The sequence below is a fragment of the Callospermophilus lateralis genome, chromosome 6 (assembly GCF_048772815.1).
Source record: "Callospermophilus lateralis isolate mCalLat2 chromosome 6, mCalLat2.hap1, whole genome shotgun sequence".
NCBI classification, from domain to species: Eukaryota; Metazoa; Chordata; class Mammalia; order Rodentia; family Sciuridae; genus Callospermophilus; species Callospermophilus lateralis.
This window is the reverse complement of record NC_135310.1, coordinates 141,158,300-141,180,893: the sequence shown is the minus strand read 5'-3', so window position 1 is coordinate 141,180,893 and position 22,594 is coordinate 141,158,300. Positions and strand designations below refer to the sequence as shown.

Below are 22,594 nucleotides of genomic sequence, written 5' to 3'. Positions count from 1 at the left end.
GAATAATGAAGAGGCCCAGTGAGGAAGAATTAAGGGGAGAGCATGGTAAAAATCAGAAAATTCAAGTCAGATATGTTTTTTTTCCCACTTCATGAATTGACTTCTCAAAGAGGCCACTCCCCAGAGCAGGAAGCTGTCCTGGAGGGGAAGGAAGTACAACTTCCTCTTCTAGGGTTCTCCGGAAGTTCTACTTCATCTCCACCTCTTCTGTCTCTTCCCTCTGCATTCTCTGCCCAGCTCTTCATTCTTGGGAAGAATGTAGAGCAGAATCGACCCTCCATCCCTATTGATCGTTCCCCAATACTGTGCAAGGGGAGCCGCAGTGGAGGGGTGGACCAGCCAGCCAGTGTCCCCTTGTGAGTGAGTGAGGGGGAGCAGTGTCCTGCCCTGGTCCACACCTGCCAGGTGCTCTGCTCTTGCTCCGCAGTTACACACTGGGACACCGCTGGGGGAAGCCGGTGGGGCCCTTACTGAAGGGTGTGGCCATTTTCTAGGATGCTTCAGTCATGCAAACTAGTAGCCCCTCCTTCCTTACTCCCTGCGGTCTGGAGTATTAACTACCCGGTTAGAAAGTTGGGGGTTGGGGCTCTAGCTCAGTATTTGAGCGAGTACTTGCCTAGCATACTTGAGTCCCTGAGTTTGATCCCTAGAACCAGCACTACCCTCCCCCGCAAAAAAGGGAAAAAAGAAAAATATGTAGAAGTACTTAAAGTTTTCCTAAAAAAAAAAAAAATTAAAATACTGTGTTTCCAAACTTTGTATTACACTTTCAATAGTGTATATCCAGGGCTGGGGATGTAGCTTAGTGGGAGAGTGGGGAGAATGCTTGCCTAGCCTGTGTGAGACCCTGGGTTTGATCTCTAGAACTGAAAAAAAAAAAAAAAAAAGAGATAGAGATATATATTCTTTTGGGGGATTGATTAACCATGTGCTCTATCACTGAGCCACACACTCAGCCCCAAGAATACATATATAGAGACATACATATACATATATATGTATTCTTGATGACAATCATAGCACTTTACGGAGCAGTGTGCTTCTGTGCACAGTACATCAATGTGCATTTGTTAAATGGAAAAGAAATGATTTGAATGCAATTTGCTATTTGACTGTGTTTGAAAATTCCCTGGTAGAAAGCTTCCCCCTGGGCTGTCCATTGTGTCTCAGTCGGAAGCTTGCTGTCTCCTTATAAGAGAGGCCTTGCTTTGGGTCATGGACGTTCCTTAATGTGTGCTCTTCTCAGTTCACCCACGCAGCATCGTGCCTTTATGTCCAAACTTCAGCCACACAAGCACTCAGGCTAGATTCCGACTGCCCAGGTCCTCCACAGAGGAAGCCTGGGGCGGATGTCAGAAGTGTGGAGCCCCCAAAGTCTCAAAGAAGACAGGAAACGGGAGCCTTGAACCCTGGTTTGAGATTAGGAAACTGCATTTATTTATGTTTGCTTTTCTGACAGATCTGGGGTCGGTTTTGGTTTCAGGAATAAACCAGTTATTTGCATTTGCATATGATGGCTAATCCTAAGACTGACAGAAGCACACCTTGTGTTCTCAATTTCCAAGGCCCAAGTCATTTAGGAAGAAAGGGCACCTGGTGCTACTTCGGACTGATATTTAACCCCTAAATGTATGTGCAGTTGACTCACTGAAGTTTATATACAATAGTATTAATAATTTTTCAGTTTCAGATTCTTAATTGCTTGGATAAACCTGGGTAAAATTCTTCTGTCATAAATTGTGTGAAGTGAGATTTTTACTTTCATCAGAAATTAGAAACATTTCTAGAAGCTGTGACACTTTCTGGGTCAACTTCTTTAAATATAGGTAGTGGACAGTTGTCCCTTCCTATGCTGAGAATCCCTGAATCAAACCCAGCAGCTTCCACAGAGTGCTTGCGCCCCCTATTGGCCAGTTCTGGAACAACATCCTCATCAAGAGGGGGTTGATTTCCTTTAATTTTCAACTGTGCAAATAAATTCACAACCATCCCACCCCCATGCAGCGTTTGTGAGCCCACATAGTAAAAATGTGTTAGACAAAATTTTTATGCTCTCAGTAATGTTTGCAATACAAAAAATAAAAGTTTTATGTTATCCTAAGTTACTGTACTTAAGCACAGTTTTGAAAGTAATGTTTAAAAGTGTTTCTTATGACAAACAAGCAACATTTGGAATAGCTGCACTTGCCTTTAAGAGTCAAAGGACCTGAGTCCCAAAGGGACAGAACAACAGGGAGGATATTAAGGCACAAAGGCCACAAGTAGTGTGTTTTGGGGGTAGCAGTCCTTACTGGACTCACAGCTCTTGTCCTCTGTCCTTGAAAAACAAGAAAGCAGTGTCTCACATGTGGATTCCTCAGAACTGCATCTTTCAGTACTGTCACTCTGAGAGCTTATGGTAATCTGGGGCCTGGGCAGCAGGTGTTGAGGTTCCCACCAGCTGTGAAACCAGAACCCCAGGGAGTGTGAAGCAATTAGAAATTTCAAAAGACTTAATTCATTTCTGCAGTGCGGGCCCCAGAGTACAGATTCTGGTTCCTAAGTGTTTTCCTTCCACATTAACCACATCCATCCTTTTTGTGGAAAATACTGTTGAAACAATTGAAGGGGAGTGACGCCCAGGGCCTGGGAGAAGGGCACTGTGAACTTCAGCGTTTGGGGCTGTCAGAAGCCACGTGGCCAGCAGTGAGTCCTCCATGCCCTGGGGTGGGGCCTGTGCTGGGCTGGGCAGCCTGCCTGGGCTGAGGGCCAGTTCTGAGGGCCAGTGTGCACTTTCTCATCACTGCTCTGCAGCCCTGCTGGTGACAGCTGAAGCAATGGTAGCCCAGTTGCAGTGCTGTTCAGTAGGTGGGTTTCAGTAAGTTCAACAGAATCTACAGAATCAGGAGGGACGGTTCCTTGGAGAAAGGAGGTCAGCCTGTTAAAGAGAGCAGATCCACATGGCTAGCCTGATTGACACCCTGGAGCCAGGATGGGGAACTAAATGATTAAAGTGCCCTTAAAAGCCCAGAGCTTCAGAAAGAATCACCTGCCGTTTCTGTGCTTGCAGGTCAGGGTCCAGCTTCTTCCCCTTGTGCTCAGCCTCGTCCAGTTTTCAAGCATGTTTGCTTTTCTAAGGAGTGACACTTGGATTCCATTCAGAAACATAGAAACTGGAGAAAGGAAGCAACCTGCTTCTCTACATTTCCACAAATAAAACCAAAGCAGAGTGGCCAAGTCTTAATGTCCCTGGGGATGGATCACCCTGAGGAGTACTGCAGGGGTCAGGTTGGCTAGCGGCACCTGTTCCTTGGTGTTGCTATGAGGGTGTGGGGGAATTACAGGGTGCAGAGCTGGTAAGGTGGCCTGGGGTCAAGTCCAGGAGGGTCTGCTGGCCCAGCCAAAATACTGATGCTGTTTCCAGAGGCCCGATGGGGCATTCTTGCCTTTCTCTGCCTCCATCTAAAAAATGGGTCACAGAGATGACGGAATACAGGGCACAAAACTCACTTGGAACATAAACAACAAATATGCTTTTAGTGTGCCAGGCCTTACTTTTGCATTATGTGTTGTTTATCTGAAATGCAAATTTAACTAGGTGATATATTTAAATCTGGCCACCCTAAAAGATAAATCTGAAGTAGGATGTATTAATCTCACTAAGAGTTGCCCTCAGAGACTGTAAACCCACCTACGAAAATCAAAGAGGTAGCCGGAAATATGTCATCAAAGCAAGCATGCAAAGACTGTAAAACCCTGTAATGTTGCAGAATTGTTGCACAATGCTTTACATCCTGTAAAGTGGGTGTGAACACGCCAGATGCATTGACTATACAAGAGGATAATCTTCAGAACATAAAAGTACGAGTACTGTGTCATCAATTTGCTGGGTTCAAAGCTAGTATTGTAAGAGCCGAAGGATAACAGTAGCTTGTCTCAGAATAAAGAAGCTCTTTGTGGGAAGGAGTTATATAATTGTCTTCTCTTTAAAAACATTTTTTTTTTTTCCCAGAGAATTTCGAATTAGCTCTTGTTTCCTCTGTAGACTTCATCCTAACAAGGAGGGGATCCAAGCATTTTGGTGCAAAGAGCAGCATTTACACACACACACACACACACACACACAAGCCTGCACGCATGTGCAGCCATGCTTTGCGTAAGGACAGGGATGTTTTGAGAAATGTGTCATAAGGTGATTTTGTCATTGTGTAGACATCCTAGAGTCTGTTGACATAGACTAAGCCAGCTGTGGGATCACTGGGTGATATGCTGTGCAGGACCGCTGTCATGGATGCCACACCATGATGGTATGTGGCACATGATGTGAAAACTGAGATTCATAACTATTTGAAATTCTGTGCAAGGCATTCGAGCTTGGGCAGAGATATCCATAGAATATGGCATTCTGGTGTTTTCTATTTTTCATTCTTCTTCCTGCTCCTTCCAGTGAGCAGAGTGGTAGGAAGGGACACAGGGTGAACTGGTCCCTTTCTCTGGTGATGGCCAGGGCATCGTGCTCTGGTGCATACAGGGGCCATGTGGACAAGCCCCAGTCTTTTCCAATGGGCGAGTCACAGCCTGCCCTGCTGTTTCTCAGACCCGTGATCTCTGATGGGCCAGGTAAAGGGGTTCCCTGGATTTTGCTTTGGGCCTAATTTCTGACCTTGACTCCAGATGTGAGGGATCCTCCTCCTAGGGCCTAGGCTTTCAGAAATGCACCCCACTATGTCTGTGGAGTACCTGGTGGGAGTTCTCAAGAGCTAAGGTGCTGGGGCCTCTTTTTCTTTTTTTGTACCAGAGATTGAACCTAGCCCCCCTACCCTTTTTTTCTTTTTCTTTTTTTTTTTTTTTTTTTGAGACAGGGTCTCTAAGTTGCTTAGGGCCTTGCTAATGTTGAGGCTGGCTTTGAACTTGCAATCCTCCTGCCTTAGCCTCCCGTGTCACTGGGATTATAGGCATGTGCCACCACACCTAGCCTATTGGGGCCTCTTAATTTTAATCAGATCATTTAGAAAAAAATTTTTTTTCTATTTCTTTTGTAGACCCAGGCAATGAGTGGCCTGAAAACTGAATAATCCTTTCCTCATTCGTAAAACAAACAAGTCACTTCTGAAGAACTTCTCAGTGATCACAGTTCTGGGATTCAGGCTTCTATGGCTTGACTGTAGTTCACAGGGACAGGACAGGAATATCCTAAATCCCTCAAAACATGGGGAAAAGCCAGTATCCTTGGGAATCTAATTCTCACCCTTGGGAATCTGATGGGTAGAAATTGTAATGGGAAGTCTTACATTTGTGTTGCTCATGGGGAGGCAGAAAAGCATCCCATGTCGCCTAAGAATGTCCTGGAGTCATGGTATTTTAAAAATAAAATACTGTGCACCCAAGAGCCAATCACAGCCTCTGGTGACTGTAATGAGCATAAATGCTCAGATTCCTGGAAAGTTCCATGACTCATGACCACTTTGTTTTTCTCTGGGCAAAAATCTGGACTTTTCCCCTCCCAAATACAGCATTTACATGACTTGTCTAAATATGAGCTCTGTTTACATGGGCCTTGTGGTCTGGGCATCCGAGACCAGCAGGGTGAGCCCTTTCCTGTGTTGTTGGGGGTGGTAGATCCTAGGCCAGCTGTCCCTTGCTGCAGCCACCATGCTGGTGGAGACAGAGTAGTCCTGGGTCAAGTTCTGGCTATGTCCATGGTGTTTGCAGAGTGGTCCCAGGACATTCCACACTGGGTTATCTTTCCCCTGCTTTTCATTTCTCCACCCTGTATTTGGGTTTACAGTATCAACCCCAAAGGAGCCATAAACCATTCATTGGGTTGATAAAACCTGAAATGAAGTTCAGAGCAGGACTTCGAGATAGGGCTTCCCATACATGTGGCTGAGTGAGTAAGGTAGGCCTTCCTCCTCTGAGGTTTTACTTCTATTGTTTTACCTGTGGTCAACCACAGTGTCAAAATATTAAATGGAAAATTCCAGAAGTCAACAATTTGTAAGTTCTAAACGGTGTGCCCTTTTGAGTGACATGATAAAACCTTGAGCCATCCTATTTCATGCCACCAGGTGTTTCCATGCTGTATATGCTACCCTCTGTTTAGCCACTTAGTAGCATTTTTGGTTAGACCTACTTGTGGTTCCGAAGTGCTTGTATTTAAGAAACCATGATTTTACTTTATAATGGCTTCAAAACACAAGAGTGATGCTGGCAATTTAGATATGTTGCAGAGAAATGGTAAAGTGTTTACTATCCATGAAAAGGTGAAAGTTCTCAATAAGAAAAGGGGGAAAAATCATGTGCTGAGATTGCTAAAAATTACAGTAAGAGGGAATCTCTGAAACTTGTGTTAATTTTGCTCTCTTCCCTCAAACTGCAAAAATTAGAGGCACAGTGTGAGATACATGCTTAGTTAAGATGGAAAAGACATTAAATTACAGGGTTTGGGACTATCCATGTTTTCAGGAACCCACTGGGGTTCTTGGAATGTATCTCCCTCAGATAATGGGGGACTCCATATTTCCAGACATCTCATTAGAGAAGATGACACCTGGGGGTGATGCTCCTGTCTTGGGGCTCCTGTTGTGTATTTCGTTAGGGGGATGTGTGTCCTGGTGTGATTTTTCTGACTTGGGGCATTTCTCTCTCTATTCCAGGACTGCTTGCCATAAAGGATGCACACGACATAGAGACCAGGCTCAACGAGGTGGAAAAGTTGCTCAAGACTATCATCAGCATGCCGTGTAAAGTAAGGACAGCCGGGTCTGCAGGAGGGAGGGAGGGAGAGGGCCTGTCGTCTTCCATGGAGGGAGAGGGCCTGTCGTCTTCCATGTTTAAAAGATGTGCACCCTCACAGGTAACTTGCCTGTGTGCTGTATGCTGCTTGGCGTTTTGTTCCCTCCCTGGGAGCACCCGGCAAGAGGGAAGCAGGAAGATGTCATCAGGGAGCGGAAGACTTTTGTGGGCTCCCTACTACTTTCTTTTTCTGTCCCCTGGCACAAAGGAGAAGCAAAGGGCCCCAGGAGGGGTGGAGCAGGAAGGGGCACAGGACCCTCTTCAGATGAATGAGGGGTCTTTGCTTCCTTACCTCAGCTCAGAACCTGCTCTTGCTCAGGGGATTTTAGAACAGGCACACAGAGGCCCAGGGAAGTGCTAGCATTTCCACATTGGCCGGTGTCATTGCTGGGACTTCGCTCTCTTTAGGTGGTTTGTGAGCTTTGGATGGAGTACCAGTTAAGTACCTGGACTTGAGAGTCAGGCAGAACCATGAACTTCTTTTTTCTTTCCATATTTTTTTATTGGTGCATTATAGTCGTACGTAAGGGACTCTGTTGTTACATATTTGTATATGCACACAGCACGACAATATAATTTGGCCCATATTGCCCAGTATTTCCCCTCTTCTTCTTCCTCCTGGTCCTTTTCCTCTGCTCTGTTGATTTCCTCTTGATTTTCCTGAGATTCTTCTCCACCTTCTTTTCCTTTTTCCTAGCTTCCACATATGAAAAAAAAAAATGACCTTTGACTTCTGAGTTTGGCTTATTTTGCTTAACACAGTGTTCTCATGTTTCATCCATGTTCCTGCAAATGGCATAATTTCATTTTTTTTTCTTTATGGCTGAATAAAACTCCATTGTGTGTGTTTATATATATATACCATGTTTTCTTTATCCATTCATGAGTTGATGAACACTTAAGCTGGTTCTATAGTTTGTTGTGAATTGTGCTGCTATAAACATGGTATGCATGTGTCACTGTAGTATGATGACTTTAATTCTTTAGGCCAAACATGGAGGAGTGGTCTAGCTGGGTCATAGGGTGGCTTCATTTCTCATCTTTCGAGGATTCTCCATTCTGACGCCCGTAGTGGTTGTACTAATTTACAGTTCCACCAACAGGCAGCTGGTAGGACTACTGAACTCCTTTAAGCCTCTGTTTGCTCAGTTGGCACATATGGAAATAAGTACAGCTCCGAGTTTCTCATCCAGAAACAGGGAGATGTGGGGAGAATATGGCCCTGTGAATCCCTGTGAGAAGCAATGGCCATGGCCATTATTTCTGTTATCCCCACTCTATCCTTGAGGCCTTGCATCTTAGCCACAGGGGACCACACAGGAAGAGAAGTGGGCCTTGGCTGTAGCCCTTCAGGTCTCACTGGAGCCTCTGAAGTGCTGGACGTTGCTCCCTGGGCATCAGCATCAGGCAGGACCCACCTCTACCAGGGAGCAGGGCCCTGTCCCAGGCAAAAGTATGGGGCCAACTTACAGGAACTTTTCAGTTTGGGTAATTTCTGTGTTTCTTTCCAGTATTCTAGGTCTGAAGTTGTGCTCACCTTCTTTGAAAGATCTCCGCTGGACCAGGTGTTAAAAAATGATAATGTACATAAAATTCAACCCAGCTTTCAAAGTCCAGTCAAAATATCAGGTAAGAGCCACAGTGAAGGCGTGGAGGGAAGGTCCCACTGTTGATGGCCATGGTGTGTTTTTGGATACAACTTCCACCTTAGGGCTCCAGAAAGACAGTTATTGGAATTTGTGAAAATAGTGGTTGAAAAACTGTTTCTGATTTTTATTAAGCGATGTGTTTTCTACCTATTGCTCTGCAGTTCACACTCTTCCAACTTCCAAAGGGATTTATTTTGCATTTAAATTGGAACTTATTTCGGAACTAGTAAGATAGTCACTGTGTGGTGTTGAACTTGGTTCTTGGTTTTAGGGCAGCCAGCCCAGGGGAAGTACAAAGAGTGGGTATAGTTGGTGTGGACATTGGACCTTAGCTTCTGGCTGTAAAGATCAGTAAAAGCAGGCAGGGTAAGGGGGAATCACCCACAAGAGAATGGATGGTGACCTCCTGGGACCAGGTGGCATGTGTCATAAGGATAGTAGACTTGTATTTTTTCAGTGCTGTTTCTTTCAAGGCTTCTGAGAAGAATTTTGTAGAAAAAAAAGAGTTCTGTCCTGGGAGTTCCCAAGACTGGGTTTCCCCAAGTAAGGGGTAGTCACCTTGTAACATAAGAGGTGACATAAGAGTGTGATCTTGCTGGGGCTTGCCAGCAGAAGAAGGGCAAGTGGATATGAGAGGAGACACGCTTGGCTAAGGGTGGGATTCTGTGTAACATCATGATCTGTAGGAAGGAGGGGAGAGGGCGTTAGGCACCATGTTTGCATTTCTGAGTGGAGGAGAAGGTGGGGTGAAGAGGAGGGGACTCAGTGGGAAGCTGAGCCCAGAGCTGTCTACTGTAAAGGAATCACAGAGAGAGGGCTTATAGGGACAGAGCGATGATGCCTACGTGTAGTGTCCTTATGAAGTACACGCCACCCAGGGATGAGGTTCCCGACTGTGTGTGGGGGCGAATTGCATGGGTGGGCAGGTTCTGGAGCCTGGAGTGGAAGAGGTATTGGTAGGTACCCCTGGGAGTGCAGGGTGGATGGACATCCAGGTTTGATACCTCCCACGACAGCTTCTTGAGTGTTCTTAGAAGAGTGGGCAGTGCAAGGGCCCCTCCTTAGCTGGCACCTGGTCTCCAGAACTTTCTTTACAGCAAAGTGAAGATGGCTATATTGTTGTCCTGTTTGGGTGTCTACAGACCCTCATCTTGCAGGGATAACCGAGAGCTCTGGAATCCCCCATTGGCTATCACGTGGGATTCTGTATTGCATAGCCTGGGGCATGGGGAAGCTTCTCTTCTTTAGTTTGGGTGGGTAGGGTCCTTGCACTGAATCTTAGTGTCTGTGCTTTGCTCTATTTTGTTCTGTTTTAGGAAAATGAGAAAGCGAAGAATAGCAGAATTGTCGTAGAACCTTGTGTCATGGGAGGAACTGGGCCGTTGCTTTGGAATGACCCAGAGACTCCAGAGTTGAGGGGTCAGGCTGGAGCTGTGAGGAGCTGCCTCTTGGGGAATGACTCCTTGGGAGCAACAACCTGGAGTCCCTTAAACCCTATCCTTCTGTCCTGTTTTTATTAGCAATGTGACTGACACATGGGCCGCGTCTTTCCTAAAGGGCTGAAAGTAATGAGATGAATTAAAAGGGATAAATGTGGAGTCCCACACTGGGGCTTTATGTTCTTTGTGTCTTTTTGCAAGGATTAAGGACAGGTTTCAGCCCACGGCCTTCTGTGAGCCTCCTGGGGCCTCCTTGGGGCCTTTCTACACGCCCAGGGCCCAGCATCTAGGTCTAGGAAGGTAGGGATTTTGACCTTCTAGTGCAAGTCAAGACCCAGGCCACGTGGGATGTCCTATCCAGCCCTGGAACCATTGCAAAACAGCCATTGCATCTGGAGAAGAGATTCTGGGGAGGGGAGGGGTCAGAAGAGTGGGAAGAAATGGAGAAGAGAGATTGAGAGGAAGAGGATGTGGCTCCGGTGTTGGCAGGCCCCCACTAGTGTGGCACCAGCACTTGGGAAGAAGTGCTGCTGCTGACTTTGGCTCAGCACAGAATACTTTCTGACAACCAAAGAGTGTAAATGGCCTGTAACTGAAAGTCTCCGTGCTAAGGCTGGGGGAGCCTTCAGGGCCTTGCTGCATGAGCCTCCTTCCAGAGAGAAGCGTCCTCAACCCCTCTAGATATTTCCTCCCCTTCCTGCAGGTTCTCCCCATGAACTCTCCCAGTCCTCTGGCTCGGCTTCCCGAGCAGCCTACCCTCAATTGTCTGTCCCCTCACTGTCTGAGCAAGGGCTTCCTGACAGATCAGTGCATGCCCCTGGGCGCCCCCACCCACTCAGTGCAGGAAGTGCTTCATTACTCAGTGAGCGAGGAAATACACTGATAATGACCCATGGCAGCTTCCAGAATGCTTCCTAATGAAACTACTAGTCCCAGTAGCAACAACATCTCTTGAGAAAATAGCTCCCATGTGGGCACATCAGGTCATCAGTCTCAGTGCCATATCTGAGGTGGACTCTTGGGTTCCCAGGTGGAGACTCAGGGTCCAGAGAGTGGTGCTGGCCTCACAGGAATCATCCACATGGCTGACATTCTTCCTCTTTCTCCAGAAATATACCCCGAGTGCTGATGCCAGGCCTCCCAAACTGACTTAAAACCTCATTAATTTCTTAAAACCTCACCCTCAGAATAAAGCCTGGTCCCTTGGTTGTCCAGGGTGTGTCAGAGTCTGAACTCTGGCTGCTGCTGGCCTGGTGACCTTGAGGGTCCTTCAGGTGAAACCTGCCCATCCATTGCTATTCTGGTAAATTCCATTCATTTGGGAAAACACTCTTCATGGCTGAGACCTATATCTATGCTTCTCCGCCTACCCTAATTTCTTGATGCCTTCTTGGGCCAATGTGCCATTCAGCGAGGAGGTGCCACAGGTAGGGAGGGCACTGACCCTCTCTTTACCATCGTAATTGAGACAGCACCCAGACTCTGAATGCTCCTTTCTTTCCAAATGGTGAGACTGCTTAGTGGTCAGGGCTCCACTAGATGGCGCCAGGCACCAGTCGTGGTGAGAACCCTGTGCATTTCCTGGCTCCCCAGCAAGGCTAGCCCTGCAGCCTTCAGCATTCTTGGCCCCATGTTAATCTAAATGCTCATCAGATCTAAAGAAGCCAAAATCTAAAGTGTTCTGTGCCAACTGTGTCTATGCAGAGTGAAAGAAAACATCGTTTTCAGCCTTCATCTGCTATGGCTAGTTGGACAGATGGATGGATCTCAGCCACAGAACCTGATCATGCAGGTCTGAGGGGCCTGAAAACGATCATTTTAATTTTTATTATTCTGGCATCTGTACAATCTCAGCCTTAATTTTTACTATCCAGAGATAGCCCAGTTAGCCAATGAATAGAAAGGCATGGGTTTGGTTTTTGTCCTGTTGCTGGAGTACGTTGAAAATATAATGGGAGAGAGGATTTGCAAGCAAGGAAAGCTACATTATGAATACTTCCGAGACGAAATGTCTGCTGAATACAAGGTATAGAAAAGTTAGTGGAGTGACAGGGTGGTGGCTTAAGGGGACAAATGAAAACTTAGTGCAGTTAAAAAAAAAAAAAGAAAGTACATCATTAGGACAATATGCACCATGGTAGTTGTTGCAAAATAGATCTACAAGTGAGATATTGGGTGATAGTTTGAGAAGAAACAGAACTTTGGTGCTCTCAAGCCCTCGTCATCTGAGATATTTATTAATTTCAAAGGAAAAGAGAGTAACTTTACTTTGGAGACAAGTGGCAGAACCCTCCTTCCTCAAATGATCCATACCAGCATCACTAGTAATAGGGCCTGTGAAACACGTGCGCGCGCTCACACACACACACACACACACACACCACCACCACCACCACCACCATACTGCTACACTGTGGAGAACACAGCATTACTTCCTGTGGGATCCCTGCCAAAGGTGTGTCACCTGTATCTCATGGCTCAGAAACCCAACTGAGGGACATTCCATAAAATAGATGGCCCACCCTCCTTACAAGTGTTGCAGTCGTTAGAGACAAGAAAAGAGGAGAAACCTCGAGGTCCTAGGAGACCAAGACTCGCCAGCTGGATGCACCAGCATTCCGGATTGGAGGCCAAACAGAGAAAAGGGATATTAGTGGAAAAGCTGGTGAAACTTGAGTAAAGAAGGTCTCAGTTAACAGTTTTGTCCGCACGTGAATTGCCTGGATTTCATCCGTCTGCCATCCTTGTGTACAATTTGGACGTTAGAGAAGCCGCTGAGGGAAATGTGAGAACCCTCTCCACTGTGTTTGCAGCTTTTCTGCAATTCTAAAATTAGCTCAAGATTAAAAGTTGGGGGGCGGGGAAGAGACATGCTAAAAGTAGAGCTCTTCTCCATGTGAAGATAGGAATGCAAAAAAAAAAAAAAGCTTGAAAATGAAGTATTTTATGGAGTCAGTCATGTATATGATCAAAGTAATTAGACTGGCCAATGATTTTTGTTGGTGGTGCTAAATTGACATCTAAGAAATTCACATTTTCAGTGTGTTTGAAGACAGGCTTCAGGGGCTGTAATTTTTCTTTAATCATACCATTTCCTTCAGGTCTCTCTCTCTCTCTCTTTATTTTTTTCCATGTGTCATGACAGACAGGAAGACATTACCAACAGTGAGGGTAATCAGTAAGTTTATTTGAGCTCCCAGCATTTGTTAGATGCTTTATATATATCATCCCTAACCTCAGCGTGTACCCTGTTAAATGGATACAGTTATTCCCATTTTACAGATGAAGAAACTGGGCAAGAAGTAACTTACTTCCTAAGCATCCCGAGGAGACCTGAGCTTTGAACCAGGCCTATTTGAGTTCTAAGTCCACATGCCTTGTACCCTGGAGGACCCAGTCTTTTAAACTGCAGGCCTTCCAACACTTGCTGATGCTGTGTTCAAGGCAGGTTAACAGGAGGGTCTTGTTACAGGTCAGATTCTCCTATCCAATAACCATGAATCTCAAGGAAACCTTTTGCTTGAAGGTCTGAGTCCCCTGTCCATGCTACCTACCCTTCTGTGAAAATTGACCTGCCAGGCTGATTCCCAATCGAGCATTTGCTGTCCTGTTTGTCCACAGATAGGAAAAGACAGAGCTAGAAGGTTATTAGCAAAGAGGATCTGCTTAAACTGGTGGTCCCTGCTAGAAATCTGTTATAGCTAAATGCTTTCTCTCTCTCCCTCAACCACTAATTTGTATAACTCTTCTTAAGACTTTTTTTTTTTTCCCCAAGTGATGGCATGAATAAAAATACAAACTGTCACAGAATCTGTGCTGCTTTTTCAACTAGCGCAGGATATAAAAACCGCGTATGTTTCCTAGACTTTCAGGCTGCCATGATCTGATACTTGTTTACATGTTAAAAGATCATTTGCTTTTCAGTCGGCCATCCCTTTCCAAACCAGAGTTGGGAATGTATGTTCCTAAAGCGGTTGCAAACCCACCAGCTCCGTAACCTGGTTTGCCTCTCTGTTATTCCAGACAGAGTGGAGGTGGGATCCAGGTGGGAACCAGAGTTTTCTCCGGGGCCCTCAGTTGCCCTGAGGAAAACATGCAGTTTGAGCCAGGTCCCTCACAGGGACTGGGCCTGAGGCTTCAAGCACTGACAAACCTCAGTGTCCTAAGGGGCCCACATGGCCTTGCAGACAATTAAGCAGCATTTATATGCACAAAGCCTTTATTTATTTTTTTTTTTTGGTCAGATAATTAAGAAATGATTAGTTTCAGATATTTTTGGAGGGGATTGGTAAAATTCCATTTTCTAGAACTCCAGAGTTCACATTTAAGAACCATTAGGAATGTAAGATAACTTCAGAGTTTTGTTCAGAAATGATTTGCAGCAGTGACATCTGTTTGAACTTGTAGGATTACCCCCCCCCCCAAATTCCCTTGGCAGAGGGGTGGGGAGAAAGGGGATGAGGGCTGTCAGCTTAGCTGTATGGAAGCTGCTCCCGAGTTTTGTGTGCTTCCTCAGACAGACAGATTTGGGTCAGAGTTAATAAGAACAATAAAAAAAAAGTGGTTCTGTGCTGCCACAAACCTTTTAAATTGAGAGGGAAGGGGATCTGAACCTACCTTATTAAGGTTTCTAATTTTCAGAGTCTGCCTGCTCAGCCAGACCTAGCTAAAGATCTTCTTTTTGTTCTTTTCACACCTAGAAATGTAGTTGACCCTAGAGTTCCCAGACCGACTTGTCATAGTTTGCAGAGCCTCGTCTAGGCCCAAAGTCCCCACCAGAGTGGAGCAGGGAGGAAGACCCAAACAGGCCACCAATGGATGCCCCACGGGGTGTAGCTAAGTGTCACAAGAGACCCATGGAACATGAGCGACCCCCCTCTAGCAAGAACTTGGCTCGTCTGATTGATGACTCATCATTTTGATCCCATCAGAAGAAAAATTTTCTATTTTTCTTTCTTGTTTTTTTTTTGTGTTGTTTCCCTAATTCTCTTCATATGGAGCAAAGTTCAAAGAGCTGAGAGCGGAATGCCTAGAAAGATCAAAGGTATTCAGGAAGTGACAATTTCAGGTAGAAAAAAAGCAACTTCATCCTTTGGAAGAATTTAGTCTAAGCTATAGCTAAAGAATAAGAAAATAAATAGATAAATAACAGAAAATAATTCTCCAGACAACGAAGGGAAGATATTTCCATGAACACTGTGGGCCGGGAGTGATGCTCTTTTTTGGGTATGGCGGGCTCAGAGGATGGGAAGGCTGATCCCGAGCGGCCTGTGAGCGTGAACTTGGCTCCGCATGGTGGGATGGTGATTTCTTGCATTTGAGAATGCACCAGGACTTTGAGGTGTATTGTCAGCATGTCTTTGACAATGCAGTTAGCCTGATTTGATAGGACAGCTGAGGTGGTCCTGGGCGTGGTGCTGAGGAAGGGAAGAGAGCCAACCTCCCTTAGGACTTCAAGGCCAAGGAGCATTAATGGACACCAGATCTGTTCCTGTACTGAGGGAAGGGATGAAAGCAGACCCTTGGGAAATATAAATAAAGACTAGAGCAGGAGAGAGGCAAATCGCAGCTGGCTCTTATGCAGTCGACCAGGACGCATGGATGCAGTCAAACACAGGTCAAGAGAATTGGAAAAGAAACCCTGCTGTACTGGATACATACAAACTCTCTTTCTCTTGTCATTATTTCCTAAATAATGCAGAATAATAACTACTTAAACATTGTATTCGGTGTTTTAAATCTTCTGGAGACGATACAAGGCATACAGGAGGATATGTGCAGATCTCATGCCGGTGCTAGGCCATGTCATGTGTGGACCTTGAGCAGCCTTGGATTTGGGTGTTCTTGGAGGTCCTGGAACCAATCATGCATGGACCCCAAGGGACCACTGTACTTAAATGGACAAGACAACATGATGAATCATATCCCATAATGAGTTAGAAGGATCCTCAGAGGTTATCTCTTATAATTTTGAAACTGCAGTAAAGCTCACAGCCAGGCTGCCTGCAGTGTCCGGGCCCCCAGCCCAGTGCTGGTCCCACATCTTTCATTCCACCTCCCCTAGCCATGGACCCAAGCCCCAGACCTCCACCTTTGCAAACTAACACCATTCAGCCAATATAAACACAGGAAGTCATCTTTCTCTGTTACCAACATCAGTGCTTATTGTGTGTGTCGGGGTGGGGGTGGGGAATAAGTGCCTATAAAGAACTATATATAGACAAAAAGTGAAAGTGTCCTGTTTGGTTCAAAATACACATTTGATTTCATTTGATCCTTACAGGAAGCCTTGGTGGTGGATGTTGTCAGCTCTGCCTCAGCCACAGGCGAGAGCTCAGAAAAGGTTGGGTGACCTGTGAGATGGTGCATGTCACTTTAAACTCAGTGGGAAGGCCATGGGGGGAGTGCTCACAGATCTGAGCATCTCCCCAGGCAGAGCCACACTGGCTGACTGACACAGGGTCAGCCCGCATGGCTCCCTCAGGGACTGGTGTCGGGGAGAGCACCAGAATGAACCTCCACTGTGCAGAGTGGGACAGAAAGGGGGACAATAGGTGGCGGGGACAGTGGGGAAATGGTGTAATCCCTGAACTTCAAAACCTCAAACTCTTCCCCTCCCGAATACTTACTTGATTGCTTTGGTTTTCAGAAATCATGAGGTCCAATGGGTTTTGTTTAGCAAACACAGAAACGATAGTCATTGACCACAGTATACCAAATGGAAAAGACCAGCACCTGGGCGTGGATCCCGCAGAGCATTTGTAAGTATCTTGGTTTGACTGTGGTTTTATAGAAAGGGTCCCCAAGCTGCCGGCCCCTGCTGGAGACTGGGGTTTGCGGCCCAAACCGGCCCCATCGGAAGGAACCAAAATGGTCAGAGGTACCCGCAGCTGACTCTGCCCACGTTTAGATACTTATTTTTAAAGATGTGCCCTTTTCTAGAGTTTGGTGAGACCTTGATTCATGGATGTTACATCTTGAGGATGTTACATCCTCAAGAGATCTCTTGAGACTGGGGATGTAACATCCATGTTGGCCTCATGTCAAGCTCATGTCAAGCCATTGGCCCTGTTTTGAGACCAAGGGCATGTCCCATCACTGTAGGCTGCATGGACAAACACACCATCGTCCCCTCCATTCCTTCTACCTTTGACAATACAATTCTTGACCATAGTATGTGCTCTGGAAAGCACAAACACCTGGGCACCGAGGCACAAGACTTCCCTCTGCTCCGATCTCTGTCTGGCAGCTCCTTGGTGAATCACTGAGGCAGCAGCATCCCCAGACACTGAGAGCGGGGAGTTACACCTTGATTCTGTTTACCGTCTAGGCCAGGTCCAGGCTTCTTGGTTGTGTGAGTTCAGGAAATTATTTAGCCTTCTCTGCTTCCCTTATCTTCAAGGGGGGACCATTCTGCTCTCTCATGGGTGGCTCTCTGAAGACTGCAGATGACAAGCATAAACTGTCTGGCTCAAGAACCAGGCTGCAGCATCTCCCTGGGGGCCCCATGAGTGACACAGAATGGGGACAGGTCATATCTGGAATGTTCCCAGCCCCAGCCACTTGGTAGCGCTCAAAGGCAGAAGGAAAAATAAACAAAACACCTAAGATAGAGCTAAGCACCCATGTGACACACCTGGGCGAGTCGGCTGCAGGAGACCCTGACCTGCAATGAGCCTGGGCTCTTGGGGGTGGCCTGAGCCTCCTGTGCTACACTCCTGCTCCGTCACGGAGCTTGATGGCTTGTGGGACTGTCACCAGCCCGTAGACACCCCTTCCCAGTTTTTCAGGTGTCTCTTGGGTATTTGATGCGAGGGTCCTTCACAGTGGACGTGCCAGGAGATGCTGGCACGAGAAGCAGTGCTGCTGGCAAGGTCTGCTCCGTGGCTTGGCATGCCTTGCCAGGACACCCTGTGGCAGGCAGACCCCCTGTATAATTCACCACTTCACTGAGGCCTCTGTGCACCACTGATGTGGATCAGTGGGGGAAGGGCAAGAGTCCTGTAGCTTTGTGGTCAGGGATTGTCTTGGTGGAGAAGATAGATGGAGACCCTTCCTCACCACTAGCTGCTGTAGGGTCTGGGTTCTGACTCTACCGTATCCCTAGGGGGACACCTCTGTCTCCAGAAGCACTCTGGAACAGGGTCAGGGTTTTCCCCAAGTGCTGGGATGGAGCCCTGAGCCTCACGTGTGCCACGCACGTGCTCTACCACTAAGCCACACCCCCAGCCCACGATGCCAGATTTACAAAGTAGTTTCCACTGTGAGCAGTTTTGAGCTTAGAAGAAACAGAGAGGAAAGAAAATCTGGCCGGAAGCACGACTCCCCCAGCTGGCCAGCACTCTGCATGGTCAGGAATGACAAATCTTGAAATCGTGGGCACCTGCGCCAGGACACCCATCTGGCAGGAGAGTAGGAGCAAGGAAGAAAACCCATTGCTCCCAGGGAAGCCTTGCCGAGGCTCAGGGGAGCACTGAGAGGGAATTTCTGACGGCTGGCCCGGCATGGCTCTCGTTGCCTGATCTAGGACAGTGAGGCCCAGCGGGTGGTCTGGCTGCAGTTGGCCTCCTGGGAGCCGACTGTTGGAGTGTTTGAACTCCAGTGACTGTCAGGCAGGTGGCACTCGAGGCCACTGTGTGACCTGCCCCTGGGGCCGTGGTAGAGCCTGTACAGGCAGCCCCCACACTCTGGCCCAGGGTCGGGTGGACCCCAGGGCTGGGAACTGGAGATGAGCTGCAGTCAGAGAGCTGTCGGACCCCTGGCCCCAGCAGGCTGAAGGGGTTGCCAGTCTCCTGGGCAGACACCCGGGGCTGAGGCCTGGGGCAGTTCTGGCAAGGGCTGGACCTCAGCCCCATGATCCATCTTGCTCTAGCCTCCCAGCCCACCTGGAATCCCTTCTCCTGGCCTTGGGTCACCCTCTGTTCTCGGTGACGAGGGCATGGCAGGTGGTGGGGAGCTGCGAGGAAGGTCGCCAAGACCCTGGCCCAGGCTGGTTTAGGGGGATTTAGTGCCTTAAGGTGAAGCCAGAGAGTTGGTCTGGTCCCCATGAGGTACTCTGACCAAGTGGAAGCTCTTCGCGGGGCACCTTGAGCTGCCAGGGGGGTGAGGGGGCCTCAAGGAGGAGCCTGAGGCAGGATCTGGGCCCTGCATCCTTCCTGAGCTGGGCACAGACAGGGGGCTCCCCTTGCCTCTCTCACGCCTCACTGGAGTTAAAGGAAAGCCCCCCTCGGCAGCCCTTTCTCTTCAGACATTTTAAAGCTATCATCTCCTCCTCTACATTTTTTTTTTTGTTGTTTTTAAGCACAAATTACTTAATTTGCAACTTAGAGGAAGCCTGCCAGGAAGCCCCATTGTCTGAGGTCAGCTGAGGTCAGCTGTGTACTCAGCTTGCAGGGAGGCCCCCCTCTTAGGGCCCATTGCATCGTGTGCCAGCATGTCCACATCAATGGTGGTGACCTGTGGTCTGGACAATTCATGGACTTCCTGGCCACTGAGCAAGTAGCATCGAGTTCCTATCACTGTCCTGTGGTCAGAGGCATCTTCAAGTGCTGGGAACCAACCCAGGGACTCAGCATGCGAAGTGGACTCCAAAGCTTCCTTCCTGCCCTCCTGCCTCCTCCTCCCCGCCCCCCTCCTCCCTCCTGGGCACTGATTTCAGGTTTGGAAGATGGAGGCAGCACAAGCAGGACCCGTCTCCCTCCCTGGCGATACGCCCATATGTGTGGCTGAAGACAAGGAATCTGTTTCTCACAGTTCTGGAGATGGGAAGTCCAGGTTCAAGGGGCTGATGCCTGACTAGGGCCTTCTAGTGAGAGACAGAGACAGAGACAGAGACAGAAACAGAGAGAGAGTAAGCAAGAGAGAGACGGAGGGTGGGTGCTGAACAGGCTTTTAGAACAAACCCACTCCCATGATTACATTAATCCATGCCCATGGGCAGAGCCCTCATGACCTGGACTCTTCTTGACACTGTTGCACTGAGGATTAAGTTCCCAGCAGATAAACTTGGGGGAACACACACGAATCCTAGCAATCACACTTTTTTCTTTGTTATGCCTTTTTTGAAAGATTTGGAATCTTTTTCTGGCTCAGGAAGTCGCATCTAGGTTGGACAGGCAGCAGAAACATTTCTAGTTCAGGGGGAAACCCAGCAGGAGGGCACTTACTTGACTTTACTTTTCTTTACATTTGGGTACTCAGTTCCCTTCCACCCCACATCAGCCTCCCACATTCAAATGCGTCTTATACTTCCCAACCTGAGTTAATAACAGCCCAAAGGAGGCTTCCTCACTAGAAGGACCCTCTCCATACCTCCACGGGCCTCCTGCCCCTCCCTGGTCTCCTTAGCAGGCTCCTGCTCCCTGAGGATAGGCCCCACCTGTCTTGTCCACTGTTAGACCCCAAAGGCACCTGGCACCAAACAAGAGAGGAAAATGATGGTCCCATAAATGTGGGAATGAACGAGGTCCTCACTAACTATTGGTTAAACCAGCATGGATAGCGGCCACACAGGCGGAAAATCAGAAGCCGAGATGGATTTTAGGAGGGCATCCATTTTACCCAAAGAATTTGTAACCATGGTTCTTTTCATGTGTCCTAAGCATACCTGGAAAGGCCACCCTGTTGGTCCCTTCACCCCTTTCTCTCTGCTCCATCTGGGACTCCATGAGCCAGTCTCACCTCTTTTTTCCTGTTTCAGGTTTGAGAACGGTGGGGAGTTCACCTCAGAGCTGGAGAACGGCGACGACCCAGCAGCTTATGTCACCAACCTGTCCTATTATCACCTGGTCCCCTTCGAGACGGACATTTTGGACTGAGCCCCTCCACTGGGACTCCCCCACCTCAGCCCTTGACTGCAGGTCCTGACGCTGTCCAAAGCTGCCACTCAGTCCTGGATTTCCCAGGGTCCCAGACCCCATCCCTGGTGAGGCCTGGTGTCAGACAATTGGAGCTGCAGGGCTTCTTGGTGGCTGTGGGCTGATTGCAGGTCTCCAACTACCAGGGCTCATGTCCCCGAGTCTCCGCAGCCTGCAGTTCTGCGGGGTCTTCTCTTCTCTCTCCACTTGACACAGCAGGATGCCTCTTCACTCCTGGGACTCGCTGTCTACGCTCAGTGCCTGCAGGGCGTGCTCTCTGCCAGGCCAGGGATGCCAGGCTGTGTCTGGCCTCCCTCTCACTGTTACTCCTTCTCTGCGAGGGACATTCCCTTATACCAATGGCCTCAGACTGCCTGGCTACCTTGACTCCCCACCATTCCTTCATACGTGAAAGGCAGGAGGCATTTCAAGGGGAGATTTTGACAAATTGCCAAGGTCTGGATGACTTAAGCAGGGGATGTTTAGTAATCCAGATTTCCCTGGAACCAGGATGTGTAGCTTTTGTTTTTGTGTTTCATCTCTCTGGAAACCAAGTTCGGGGTCAGCCCGGAGGAGTGTTTACAGAAGGTCAAGCACACACGGGGAGTATTGGCCTCAGAGCAGTGGAATCATGGATGACCAGGTGCGTGCATGTCTGAACTTGGCCTGAGAGTTAATGATGCCCCTCAGGAGCAAAGGAAGCCCTTTCCTGGGCCGCCAGCTTCCCTCAGTCAGCCCTTCCACTTGGGTGTGATGCTGTTACTACCGCCTGCAGGGGGCGGGAGTTCCTCTCTCCTGCCCTCGGTGCCATCATCGTTGTCATAATGAACCTGAAAGGAAGGAATTGGAAGGAAAGCTCAGGGCCCCATACCTACAGGGGTGGTTCTGAGATTTATCTCCCGGTGTCTACTAACGACCAGCATTTGCTAATGTAAATAATAGTAAATTATTGAGAATTCTAATTCTTTTACACAGTCTGTTTTTAATCTATTTTAATTAAATAAAATCTATTACTCTACTTTGATATGTTTGTGTAGAAAGGTGTGGTTCATTTGTCCCCTTTACGGGAACAGGACGGAAACCAAACACAGACCCCTTGTGCCTGGCTCTGAGCTCTCTCCCTGTCACATTGTCATTTAGGAAATGTGGTATGTTCTTCCCGTGGGGAATGATCTGTCCAAACTGAAAAATGAACAAACAAGCTTGGTAGTTTTGGGGTTTTTTTGTGATTTTTTTTTCCTTTTTCCTTTTATTTTTTCCACTTAGGATTTTTCTCCTTCTCCTTTTTCCTCTGTGGCAGCCACAGGAAACTTCTCTGGTGACCCAGCTGTAATACATCTAATATTTCCATGGATTTTGCATTTCCCTTCTGCTTTCCAGCCTTGTTCAGTTTCATGCAACCTGATCTTCAAATATGCCATTAGGTGGCTGACTGAGGTTGACCAGTTGCCTGTTTCTTTTCTCTCTTTAACAGAGTTCTCAGTTCCATACATGGATAGAACTTTTTGCCTACCACTTAAAGTTAGAATCGATCCACACGTTCAGTTAATTCCAATGCAACTTTCAAAGTGTGATCCATGAATTAGGCTAATCACCCATGTCCCACAGGGTGCTTCTCTCCAGCCACTTACCTACTGAGATGGTGACTTCCTCAGCTCACCCACCTGCTCTGACTGTATTTCTGTATTTGTATGTTAAGAGCTGAGTTTGGTTCCCCAGGCTCTTCCTCTCAGCTTTATTGAAAAAGTATCACTGTTTACAATCAGTGCACAATGAAGCCTCTAAACAGGGTTCAGATGTTTGGAAATTTATTGGCCTGTCAGAGCTCTGCCAGAGCATCCTATAGCGTCCATTTTTTTTTTCTTGGAAAACTTTG

The 22,594-nt window shown here is 47.6% G+C and overlaps 1 protein-coding gene across 2 annotated transcripts in view; it reads left to right on the top strand.

Annotated features, from left to right (window-relative positions):
• The window catches only part of Pxdc1 (PX domain containing 1), a 29,549-nt gene extending 7,654 nt beyond the window's left edge, over window positions 1-21,895 (top strand). Inside the window, exons 2-5 of one of the 2 annotated variants that reach the window (XM_076859141.1) lie at window positions 6,636-6,727; window positions 8,286-8,403; window positions 16,512-16,623; window positions 20,562-21,895. In XM_076859141.1, coding sequence (XP_076715256.1) covers window positions 6,636-6,727; window positions 8,286-8,403; window positions 16,512-16,623; window positions 20,562-20,679 — 440 coding nt within the window. In that variant the 3' untranslated portion in view covers window positions 20,680-21,895. The remainder of the gene's footprint in view (window positions 1-6,635; window positions 6,728-8,285; window positions 8,404-16,511; window positions 16,624-20,561) is intronic. The other variant, XM_076859142.1, reaches the window with a different exon arrangement.
• The last annotated feature ends 699 nt before the right edge of the window (window positions 21,896-22,594 follow it).